General features: G+C 31.2%; 1 protein-coding gene across 1 annotated transcript; it reads left to right on the forward strand.

The window, feature by feature from the left end:
• Window positions 1-1,611: 1,611 nt before the first annotated feature.
• On the forward strand, window positions 1,612-10,143 carry MAPR4 (membrane-associated progesterone binding protein 4). The gene is made up of 8 exons (XM_089717904.1): window positions 1,612-1,858; window positions 1,945-2,021; window positions 2,106-2,177; window positions 4,315-4,352; window positions 5,414-5,457; window positions 5,897-5,943; window positions 9,362-9,536; window positions 9,806-10,143. The coding sequence occupies exons 1-8, from the start codon at window positions 1,733-1,735 to the stop codon at window positions 9,971-9,973; spliced, it is 747 nt and encodes a 248-aa protein (XP_089574030.1). The 5' UTR covers window positions 1,612-1,732; the 3' UTR covers window positions 9,974-10,143.
• The last annotated feature ends 3,125 nt before the right edge of the window (window positions 10,144-13,268 follow it).

The raw sequence follows: 13,268 nt of genomic DNA on the forward strand, positions 1-13,268 counted from the left end.
GAGGATTGGCTAATTGACTGTCCCGATTACAGCAGATCTTAAGCGCAGCCCTTTATTGTTGCGCCGATCGAAAACAGAAGGACGAGCACGGTGAGAGAGAGAGTTAGGGTTCCGTTGTCGATGAGAGAGAGACTGGCATTGATTGCTTGCACTGGAGTTGTTGGAGAATCGAGTTGTTGCGACGCGATTTCCTGATCACAAACTTACAAGTTTCCTGCAGCTACTGCGTTCACAAAAAATGAAGGGAGAGAGAGAAAGAGGAGTCAGAGACGCATGGTGAGGAGACGATAGCGGCAGTGAGGTGGATTGGCGCTGGCTTCAGGTGATCGAAAAACGAGAAGGGGATGGGAGGGGCCTGTGGCGCGATGGGGAGAGAAAGGAAAATGGGAGATGGGGATTTTTTTTGGTATTTTCTTATTTTTGGAACATTCTAGTTGGTCTAAGGCTAGTTTGGTTCTATTCAGGGATGGTTTGGTTCAATTCAAGGTCTTTGTTTGGATTTTCTTTTGGTTTGTGGGTTTCCAATTGGTTTTCTAATGAGTTTAATTTTAGTTATAGGTTTGGTTTAATAAATAAATTATATTTTTATTAAATAAATTGTAAGGCATTAATATATATAGATTTTTAAATGAAAAACTTTTGAAAAATTTTTCGGGTCATTTCAGTGACATTCATCATAATAATTATTTTTAATTGATGTAAACAATTTTATTTATTTAAGTAATTAATTTAGAAACTAAAAAAATTAAGAATGCTACTATTGTTTTTAATTGCATTTGAAAACAACTGTTATTTTTGGTGTATGATGATTATAGATTCCTTGAAAAGAATGTGTTTCAAATATTATGCGTATGTTGATGGATATTTAGAAGTGGTTGTGGTATGTTGTGTTGAATTGGAGTTTTGGGGGTTTGGAGAAAATTGAAAGTGTGTATATTTTCTTTGTGTGGCAAGTTTAGTTTTAGGGGAAACTCTTGCGAAATTTTCGTAGGAATTTCCTTAAACATTATTTTTGTAAAAAAAAAAAAAAAACAAAATGTTGATTACTTGCCTCCTTATGAAAATTTAACCACTTCTAATTTGTGATCTAGCTTTAATAAGTGACATAAGACGGTGCTCCGGCACCGATTGTGGCATCTACCGTCTGGTTCTCCGGGATTGGTCGGTGGGTGTTACATGTTAATACTCAGTTTTTATAATAACTAATATTATTACTAAACTTAAAAAAAAAAGTCATTACTGGTTTGAAATTTTCTAAAAAAAATAAAAATAAAAACTAACGTCAATATTAGATTAGAAAAAATAACGTTGTTGTTATAGTTTAGAATTTTAAAAAAAAAATAAACTTAAAAGAAGAAAAAGTAAAAATAGTTGAATTTATAATAGAGGGTAATTTTATCAATAAATATTTTAATGGTTAATTTTATGAAATTCATTTATAAATTTCATTAATTGTAGTAGAATTTGAATTAACATATTCAATTCTATAGAAATCAGTTTCTAAAATTTAAATTTATATTTTATTTGATTTTAAATATAATATTTTAAATTTCTAAATAAATTTCATAATTTCGAACGGGCTCTTAAGGTGAAAATAGGGTAGAATCGTTAATACCGGCAAAGTTCGAAGTATTTTAAGTGAATTACTCTGCATGAACGGTGTCGGGATGTGGTTTCCAACGTCTGAGGCTTTTTAAGTTGTGGTGTTCGATTTCATTAATTGTTGAGAAAAATGGCAAAACTAATAAAGTTAATAACCTCTCCCTTTGCTGGGGTTACAATTTTTGTGTCGCTAATTGCTGTATTCCTCGCTTTAAGAATTCCAGTCAAAACCTACATCGATTCTCGTAGAGAGCAGGTGATTCTCTCTAAATCCTTTTCCTACAATTCGCTATTATGATTCTTGAAATGAAAGATAATGAGTCGGATGCTTCGGTTTACTAGAGATTGTTTACTGCTGAAGAACTTGCTCTGTACAATGGCACTGATGATGCTTTGCCCATTCTGTTGGGTATTCTTGGGTAATTTGTTTCTCTGTTCATCTCTTTGCATTTGTTTTTTTGTTATTTAATGGAAATAATTTTTGATTGTCATTTTTGACGCAGATCTGTGTTTGATGTAACTAAAGGAAAATCTCACTATGGCGTGGGAGGGGGTTACAATCATTTTGCTGGAAGGTTAGTTTTTGTTTGTATTTATTTTTTTCGCGTTCAATGTATAGCGAACATATTCTTCAGTTCAAAATGAAATTGAAAAATTCTGCCATGTCTTTTTCCTTTTCTTTTTCTTGTGCTTTTTACAATTGCAACTTTTGTTTGCACATCATTCTTCTGGGGGTTAAACTTGGATAGAATTCTCATTTATATGAACATCCAAGAGGCCACGCCAGCACTTAGTGAAGTGTAAAGTATAGAAAATAAAACAGGGTGTGCGTCATAAGATAATAAGATATGACCTTGGGCTGTGCACAGAAAGTTATGCAAAAAAATTGCACATACTCGCAATGTTCATCCATTCTTCAACTAGTCTTTTCTAGAAGATGTTGAACATGCGAGGAAAATTCAGGTTTTCTCTATGCTACAAGACTCTAGACTGTGCTTAATTCCTTTTTTAGTCGATTGATTCAGTTGCTTCACATTGCCATTAATCTTTGCAAGGAATTTTGAATTTCTTTCCAGCCTATATCGCCAACAGTCACAAAGGAAGCAAGAACAATAGGCTTTCTTGAAAAGGAAGCAAGAATTGTCAGAAAATAGTTAGGGATTAAAGAATTAGAAGAGTCAAATTGTATCACAATTCACATATTAAAAAAGATGAGAGAAAGCTATGAAAATTGTAGGCATAAATTTATTGTAGGCTAAAGGACTTAGGACCTTCGAAGAAACTTAAATCATTAAGTGTTAGTGGTACGATACTTTTTATTGCAAGTCCTTCCTAACTTCTTCATTCTCCTTCCTTGTTCTACCTATTTTTCTCATGCTAATCACATGTGGAAGGCTCAGATACTCAAAATTTAAACTGTTATTTTCTTTCTTCTTTTTTTTTTTGGGAAAAAGCATCCTAGGCCCCTTGAACTATATACATGTTGTTTATTAAGCCCTTATTGTTTTATTTTGTCACTTTGAGTTGAGCATTTAAATTATTATTTATATCGACATCAAGGGTTTTTTACCGCTGGTTAGAGAGAGTGTAACACACTTTAAAATAGTATAAATTGACTGACTAAAATTTGTCTGTGTTGGATATGAAAAACAGACTAATATGCAAATTTAGATACTAATTAAGAAAATGAAAATGAATTGTACTTGAATACAAGGCTTTTTATCAAGGATTTAACCCTATACTAGTTTACCAAACAAACATAAGAAGTGTTACTGCAGATCCCTTAAGTTTTTTTTTCCATGAAAATAAGAAGTGTTAGTGCAGATCCTCCATTATCCTTGCATAAACTGAAAAGCATGCACATTAGATAATCATAATTCACAACCATTATTGATTGACCTCACTCATAGGTAGCTCCTTACTTAAATCTGCATTGACTTTATCGAGGTCATTGCAACTTTTTGCATCGAGTTGGAAATAGGCTTGAAACCTTAGTAATGTGCTACATAAAGGCGAGAATGAAATCAAAGATAAAGAAGACGAGGATTATAAAGACATGAACCATGTTTGTGGAATGAGTGTTCGTATACTCCAGTAACACAAAGCTAGGATGCACATGTAAATTGAGGCATAGGTGCAATTAAAAGGGACAATTCAATTGCAATTGAACTGTGTGCATAGAAGCTTGGCTGATTTGGCAGCAATATACTCTTTTACTCTTCATGTTTTCTGGTGGTGTGGTGCTTTAACCGTGAGAATCAGCCCATACCAATTGAAGTTTTCTTGCAGCAAATTAATAATGAAGACCACAAGCAAGTAGTAGCCAAATTGCCTAATCCTTGAAAGCTCCTTCCTTCACTTACAATGGATTTATAGGCATAGCTATCAAAAACCTAATCCCAAAATTCACATTTTAATTAATTAATTTGTGAAATGCATTAAATGCAAAGATATTAAAGAAGATGAATAAAATTAACATAGCTAACTAGCACATCAAATCAAGACAAAGAATCCACTGTTTGTTATACTTATGGCAATTGATGCTTTATGGTCGTAGGATTACCATATTCAATTCTTTACATGATTATTTGTTTTCAGAAGGCCATTAGGCAAAATATAGCAGCAATTGTATCTTTTTTTCCCTCTCTATTAAATATATCTCCATACTCACACATTAACGACTGATTTCCTTCTTATTCATGATGAACTTAGAGACGCATCTCGTGCATTTGTTTCAGGAAATTTTACAGGTAAAACTATTCTTATTATTTTCTTTGCTTAGCATTTAATTAATTATAGCCAATAATGGTGTTGGTTTTATGTGAACCAACAATATTTTTGAATGGCTTTTGGTTTTGTGAATAATTACTTATCAGGATTAGGTGACAATTTTATTGGCAACTTGCTAGACCATAATAGTAAAATTGAAATGAATATATAAAATATTCAAATATATATTATAAATCAATATAATATATATAAAAATTTAGTAAAATCCAAATGAAGTTTCAAATTTTTTATGAAGTTAGACATGCAAAAGTAGAGATGAAAGTAAAAGGAAAGAGAAATTATAGGTGCTTCCACTCAACTGCCATATTAGATAAGATCAAAAAGTATACAATTTGATCAAATAAATGCAGTTAGTGAAGGGGATGAACATAAATCAATTTAACTAAATTTAAAATGGCTATTGAAAAATGCTATATAATTTAATGTAGAATTCTTACATATAACTCTTTGCTCAATTTATAATTTATATAATGTTATGAATTACAAAATTAATTTGAATTTTTGATGTTCTTCTAATATGAATTTTTTAATTATATAATTCATATCAAATTTGTATGTATCATCTTTTTGTAATGTTTTTGTATTTATTTATTCGGTGCTTGTACCTTTTCTTATGTACTTCTTTAATATTTGAACAATTGCTTTCACTTTTTTTATTAAATATAACTTTAACAAATCTTTGATAAAAGTAGCTTTGGAATTAAAACTGCACAATCCAAACCTCTTTTAAATTGCAAAAAAAAAAAAAAAAAAAAAAAAAAAAAAAAAAAAAATCTTTGCATTGATTTTGCGGCTCCCCAAGCCTATGATTAGAGCATGCAATGAGTCAACAACAAACCTCAATGACTAAGTGCATCAGCCAGCCAATTAGTTTTTCTTGATTTATGTTGCAAAATGAAAGAAAATTGTTGAAGAAAATTGGATATCATTTGATAATTTAATGCTCAATTAGGCTTTTATTAAAAAGAGGGAGAATTGCCATTATATTTATATTTATATTCTTTTGCGTTGTATAATGCAGGAGAGGGACTGACAGACTCTTTGCATGGATTGTCCAAGACTGAGGTAATATTCTTATCCAAGTGGTCTATATTGCTGAATTATGTTTACCCTTGTATATGTATAATGCAACTTTGTAATAATATCAATTAATCATTTATTATGTCAAAATTATCTTAATGGCTTATGTCACACCCATTCCCATACTTACTAAGGTAAGCATGACTTGGGAATTCTTCCTTGATTATCCTAGTCTACGTTACTTGCTAGAAAAAACATCAATGTTACTTCATAGCCAAAATAAATTACGATAGAAAATATTAGGTTTGGCTATAACAATCGACTGTTCACTGAAAAAAGAATTACTTGCACAAACAAAAAAATTAATAAAGAATAATTCCAACCTTGTGATGGATTAATGGAATATGAATTTTATCATAGTTCCATTTTCAATTTCATTATAATTTCTTAATGTTTCTATTTCAATTTGTTCTACTTTTTTCAGTTGAAGAGTATTGTTGAATGGCGGGAATTCTACTTCAAAAGCTACACGTAAGTTATACATTGTTCAAATGGTTTTTCTTTTTTTTTTTTTTTTTAAACTATTTTTGGCAGTCCATAGAGTAGGTTAATAGAAGAACTAATTTCAAGGGAGGTTTTCGGCTAGTGCTTGTGAGGCCCCAACTCTTGACTGGAGGGGGCACCAACGGCCTCCGCCCCTCCATCCAAGGGCCCAATGATTTTGTTACACATAATACTCAACTAAATCCTTTTTCACTAATTAACCTCTTTTATATCCTTAATCCTTACTCTTGACTTTCTGTACCAGAGCATTTGTTCTTCTATAATGCAAATTTCCAAATCATCTTAGTAGCCCTTTGAATCTTTTATTTAATTAATGTCACTTTTAACTTACCACAACTGTACACATTTTTATCCCACTGACCTCTCATCCAACTTGTGTCATTTCTACCATACCACAAATATACTCCTTTTTCATCTGATATTTCATTCCATTTCTCTTTATTTGTCATGTAGCAGGCTCATTTGTGTCATCTAATCTTGTTTCTGCTGTTCATTAATTACCCAATAGTTGATACCATTACACTTTATGGTCGAAAATCAGTATAAAGCTTATAGAAAAAAGGGGAAAATTTTAAACAGCAAGCTTTGATTTGGTAGGGAGTTTAATAGCAAAATATTTTTTTTAACAATTTATCATATGCTTACTATTGACGTCCTTATAATTATTTTTCCAGTAATTGAATGCGTGGAGTTTAATAATGATATATAGCATTGTAAAAATCATAATTTATCTATTAATTAATAAATATATTCATTTAATTAACCATTTTCATATAATTGAATTAAAAATTTTAAATTCTCTCAAGAAATATTTGATTTCTAAGAATTCAACCTGGTCATCGAATTATACTTGAATAATGTGAATCTCTATTAACAAGGATAGATTTTTCATTAATTATTTAAACAATCATATTAGTGTGAATTTAACATACAAAAACAAAGCTTAATGTCACGGAGATAGGATTTTGCTATACTTATCTGCACGGCACTTAGTCACCCTTGAGGCTTTAGGATGCGCTAAGTAAGCCTTGGAATTGTGTTGGAGCGAAAATGTGAGCTAAGTAGAGAAGAGAACACAAGAGAACTCTTAACACTCAAATGCTTTGTATTTGCTTAGATGAGCTTGGATGATTTACAAGTGAGGTGAGGGGTGGTATTTATAGCCATTTCCACCTCCTCAATGAACGGCTAAGATTTGTCTACAAAAATGAACGGTTTAGATTACATGGAGAATTCTAGAATTATGTAGACATTATACAAAATATCTTTTGGGTGGAGTAATGTGGAGTATTCTAGAATGCGGGCTTGGACCTCCAACTTTGGGCTAGAGACTTCTCAAGCCTTGGCACATTGTGGCAGCCCAATTTGTACCCTTCTAAGCCTTGCTTATAAATTGTTGAGGCTGCCTTTGCAATTCTGCCTGCTTATTTGTGCGGGGCGTGACATTAATCATGAAAATTTAACTTTTACATATTAAATTTCAAAAAGAAAAATATTATTTTAGTTTATTTACAAAAAGAGTGATTACTTTTATTGATAGGAAGTGCTCATCTCTAGTAATTTAATAATAGTAGTTTTCTTCTCATTTGTGATGTCAATTGTTATCTTTTTAATGGGTTAATTATTGAAAAAATTGTACATTTTTGTTTTGTGTTTTCAATTTTTACCTTGCATTTTATGTTTATTTATTAAGTAGAGCTTTTGATGTTATATCAATTTTAGCCTCCAATCACATTAATTTTTTGCAAAAGTAACTAAAATACTATTAGATGCTAGATAAGTCTATTTTATTTTTTTAAAACACAAAGGAAAAGCATGGCTTTCATAATGAATAGCAACCTATTGTATTTATCAAATTTTAACATGATAGTCTAATTAATTTATTATTTAGTGATTTGAAACCCTTAATTGTGCAGGTATTATCATTAATTTTACCCTGGTGTGATCAGATGCTAAAATTCATATAATTTTAAAGATTTACTCGTTTAAATATTACTATATATTATAAAAATTATCACTTGTGCATACAGTATTAGGATTTTAATATTATAAAATGGTAGCACCATTGCCAGAGCATACATTTATTAAAACAATCATCTTCCTTTCAATGCTCTGGTTTACACTATTTAGATTTCAACAAAGACCTACATAAAACCATTGGATTCAATTATCTTTTTCTTTATTATCCTCAAAGCATATTAAAATAGCTATCATTGTGTATAAAAGATAGGAATAAAAAAAAAAATTCCTCTGTAACTGCATCGTGTGCCTGTTTAAATCCTAAATAAAGATCAAAACAAAGAAAAGAAAATAATTTTAGAAACCCACTAATAAAATGAATCGGTAAAACACATAATTTTAAGAACTCGTTAACAATATGAATATTTAGAACATGTAAAGAGACAACGAGTTTTCTAATAGCAAATATGTAAATTAGGTGCCTATAGAGCCATAGCCCAGGCAATGAAGAAAGAAGCGAATTAAAATTTCTTCTCCTTTGAGTAATTGCTTAGCTTCCATCTTTTTCCAATTGCACAACAAATAACCCTAACTCCGGAGATTTTATACCGGTTTTCTTTTATTAGGAGATCTGAAGAAGCAAAGTTGATTAGTTGGTCAAAACTTCAAACTCTTTGATTTGTTTTCTTGATTTCTATTGTTTCTCACTTACCATTATTATAGCTATTTGAATCTGGTACCATAAGCTTGGTTTTTAGTTTTTAGCCAGTTAATATAGGAGTAAAATTTTAGAAAATGTATTGCTCTGGCATTAACAAACAATGCTCTGACAATAACGCTACTCTTATAAAATTTTTAGTATAAATCTCCTGCATTGGATATATTGAAAGCTTATTAAGAGAATCTGCATGTAATAGAAAAAAAGTGAGTCATATGGACACCAAACTAGAAATCATTGTTTCTCTGCCATGTTTTGCACTTGTGTCCAGCTTTTCATCATTTAATTAAGTCCAAGACACACCATAATCCTTAAAATGACAAAACAAACAAATCTCGAGAACAAACTTGACTGAAAATCAAAGTTCCTAGGGGCATTATAAGCATTCTGAAATTACACCTATGAATAGTAATTCACCCATCTCTCTTTTTTTGTAGTACAATAGATTACTAAACTATTAATGATATTGGGATGCTATTTGTTCATAAAGACAATCTGGAAATTCTCACTTTACTGATAGGAAATCTAGTGGCAAACTAGTGGAAGGACTAAAATTTTGTCTCAAGTTAATCCGGAAGACTAGAAATCCTAATATTTGTGTATATTATTGCAAACCTTGTGGACGTTTTGGTAATGCACTCTATTGATGGTGCATTTTGGTATTGGCAGTAAAACAATAAAGGTACAATTATAAGGAATTTTTATCAGGTTTGTTGGCAAACTGGTTGGTCGTTATTATGATAATCAAGGAAATCCCACCAAAACTTTGAAAGGGATTGAAGCAAAAGCAGCAAGAGGTGCGCAACTTTTGGAGAAACAGAAAAATGAAGAAGCCAAACAACCTAGTTGCAATTCAAGGTGGAGTCAGGCGGAGGGTGGAGAGGTATACTTACTGTAATTTCTTTTCTTTTCTTTCTTTCTTTTTTTTTTTTTTTTAAGTTTACCTTGTCACTTAATTTTTGGGAGTTTGTGCTGCAAGTTATGTAAAATGACAATCCCTGCTAGACCAACGTATGGGTATCAGAGTAATGCATAAAATCTGTAGACAGGGAGTTCACTCTGCTACAGGCACAGTATTAAGTTGACATATTAATCCACGGTACAGCACTATATTTTCTGTTGATGTTTATATCAGAAGTTATCTTTGGCCAGGTTTGGTGTGACAGTGGCTTCCCTAGATTAGTTCAGAGGCCTCAAGAAATTGCTTTGACTGGAAAGATAAGTAAACGCTGTGCTTGCTTTAAAGAGGATCAACTAAACCAGCCAGGGTTGGAAGTGTATGAAGGATGTGATCATCTAGCTAAGACTTGCCGTGTTTGACCAAGAGCAATTGAAAATATACTCCTTGATTTAAGTTAAAAGATCCTGTTTCTTGCATACTAATCAGTAGGCTTCTGATCAAAATTATTTAGTTATTTCATCTTATTATCTTTACAAGTTCATTAATAGTGGAAATTTAACATTTGCTGCCTGGGAGCAGTGTTTTCAAATCGATTTAATTGCAGTATTTCAAAAACTACCCAAGAGGGAATACCACCAAAACAATGTCGTTTTTCTAGATTGTGTTGGCTTTTATCCTGCACTCCTGTTTCGTCCAGCTGTTGCACATTGTATTGTGAAATTCCAATCATACCTAGAGAAGTGAAACAGATTAGGCAAGACAGGATGTTTTTGGATGTTTTTGGGCTTGGTATCCTATAAATTCCAATTATTCCACAGTTCTCGTTTCTGCTTGCACTGCACCTGAATCTCTGCTCTTCCATTATAAATTTGTGATTCCAGCTCATAAAATTGAATTTTCTTGCCCTACATAAATATCGCTGATTACCCAGAAACAAATGCTGGTAAAAAGGTTGCAGAGGATAGGTGAGTACAGTTAGCTGCGGTGTTATAAGGGCCTGGGATAAGGGGATTAAAACTGAAGGAAGCATGGACGTGCTCTCGAAGAAGGGGAGCGTAAACTCAGTCATAAGCATTTTTGTATTTCGGAAACGTTGTGTCCATTTTCCTATATATAATACTGTTTCTTGTGTAAAATTATATTTTAAATATCATTTTTCATTTCATTTCCTCATCCATACGTTCATTTCCATTTTCGTACAATACAAGGCGAGCTTATCTTCTGTTTATTTATTAATTATTATATCTAGCAATCCACTTTGATTTTTGTAACAACCAACTTCGTAATTTCGGGATCTTTCATAATCTGTAATTTTTATAATGACAGAAAGCAAAAAAAAAAAAAAAAAAAAAAAAAAAAAAAAAAAATGTTATAGGAAAAAATTGTGAACATTGAATAATTAATATCATATAATTTATTTGATACAATATTTTAGTCTAACTCCTAACTTTCAAGCTCTTCAATGGATTCTTCAAGTTGGATATTTGGATTTCTCAATCAATCTTGACAGTAAATTAGGACCTTTCTAATAGTTGGAAGCAAAGAATTCCTAAGTTACTCCTAAATTGATCTAAAGTTCTCCATTTGGTGCTAAATGTAGATTCAGAAGCAACCATTGAGCATTGAATTGTCAAAATAACCCTTATTACTTTGGATAAAATAGAATATTTAATTGAATTCACTTTTCACCATAATAACAAATCAAAATCCTTAGTGAAAACTTCTCAGGAGGTTCCTCCAAATATCTTTCAAGCTCAGAATGGGAAGCCAAATTTTGCTCTTTATCCATTTAAATAAAGTACTCATCAATCTCCTCCTCTTCTTCTTCATCATTGCATCATTCTATTTTCAAAAATTGCATTTTGAATTTGTTAAGGACTAGTTGTAAATAGAGTTCTATTATGAGTTAGATTCCTAATAGGTTTATAGTATCTTGTATATGTGTATATATGTGACCCTATTGATGAAAATATACACAATAATATTTTTCCACATTGAATTACATGGTATTAGAGCCTTCGACTCATTAAGTTTTTTTTTTCTGCTCTTTTGCGTTGAAACTACAGGCAAAATTTCTATGTTTCGGTGACTGTCAGTCTAGGCCACCCACCTAGGCTCGTACTTTTGTCTCACTAGGTGAGCATTATTATTTGTCATTATTGCCATGAAGCTGGTCACATTAAACGATATTGCAAGAAACTAATAAATAAGTTGCCAAGGACAAGGTCACTAAAGATTCTGCAGTTGCTTCTTCTAACAACAGTGTAATAATTTCTACTGCAGAGTATGATGAGCTCTTTAGATAACCGTTCTTCTAAGTCTGCTACTCAATTGCTGTTGCTACCAATTCAGGTACTCCTAATACATGTCTTATGTCTACCCCATTAGAATGGGTCATTGATTATGGTTGCACAGATCACATGACAGGTAACCCTAGTCTCTTATCCTCATTAAAAGAACCTAAACAATTTTATCGTCATGTTACTCTAGCTGATGGGTCCATATTTTCTGTCAACTATATTGGTACCACTGATCCCATCCCATCTCTTCCATTATCTTTTGTTTTTTGTTTGCCTCGTTTTTCATTTTAATCTATTGTCTGTTAGCAAAATCACTCGTATATTGAACTATTGTGTTAAATTTTATCCTACTTATTGTGTGTTTCAGGATCTTTTGAACAAAAGTAAGATCAAGTCGAAGACCTATAAGTGCCAAGACCATAAAGAATTTGTTCCTATATTGTTCTTGTAACACTCTCTGCCCAGCCCCGAGAGACCCAACGAAGGATGCCACATTCGGTGCCGAAGGCACCGTCTTAACTTAACATATAAATCATAAAAATTAAAATTTTCTATTAGAAGTAATTGAGTATTCACAAGTTTGCGAGTAATTTTGTTTTTTTTTTTTTTTAATGATTGGGAAAAATCCTAAAGAAATACTGGAAGAATATCCCTTTAAAAACTATGTGAATACAAAATACTCTCAATTAAACTTCAAACTTCCAACATCTCCAAATAATCATCATAGCACAACAACACTTCTATATCTTTATAACTATATAAATCCTCAATAGCATTTAAATATTCATCAATTAATTGCATTCATTACATATATCAAGTCTTAATAAACTAATCATACCAACTACCTTAAAATATTTTATATTAAATCATTTAATCAATCTTATGCTTATCTCCAAATATTTACACCAAAATAACTTCAAGCTTAAGTTATAATTCAAATAACATACTCTCTGAAAATGTAATAATTATACATGTTATAATTCTTAATTACATAAATCTCAATCTACTTTTACCAAATTAGTCACTTCTGCTTTGATACTACTCTTCTAATCTTCAAGTAGCAACCACGATTTTCAACCTACACGTGATAAAAATCGACGCGCTGAGTATAAAACTCATTGGTGCTCATAATTCACATACTTACCAAAGTTACAATGGCAACTTACTTTCAACACAAATTTCATAAAATTATTTACAATCATAAAATCATTAAATTTCAACATATATTTACATTTATAGCAAAAGAAATATCAAATAAACTATTAGTTAATAACATAAATAATTTAATTCTTTATACCATAAATCCTTTACTTAAACATTTAATCACATAAATACTTTAGTTCTGTACTTAGAATATCAAATAAACTTATAATTAATAACATAAATAATTTAATTCTTTCAAATCATAAATTCA

This window comes from Jatropha curcas, chromosome 2 (genome assembly GCF_041381405.1).
Source record: "Jatropha curcas cultivar XTBG-Jc1 chromosome 2, XTBG_Jcur_1.0, whole genome shotgun sequence".
NCBI classification, from domain to species: domain Eukaryota; kingdom Viridiplantae; phylum Streptophyta; class Magnoliopsida; order Malpighiales; family Euphorbiaceae; genus Jatropha; species Jatropha curcas.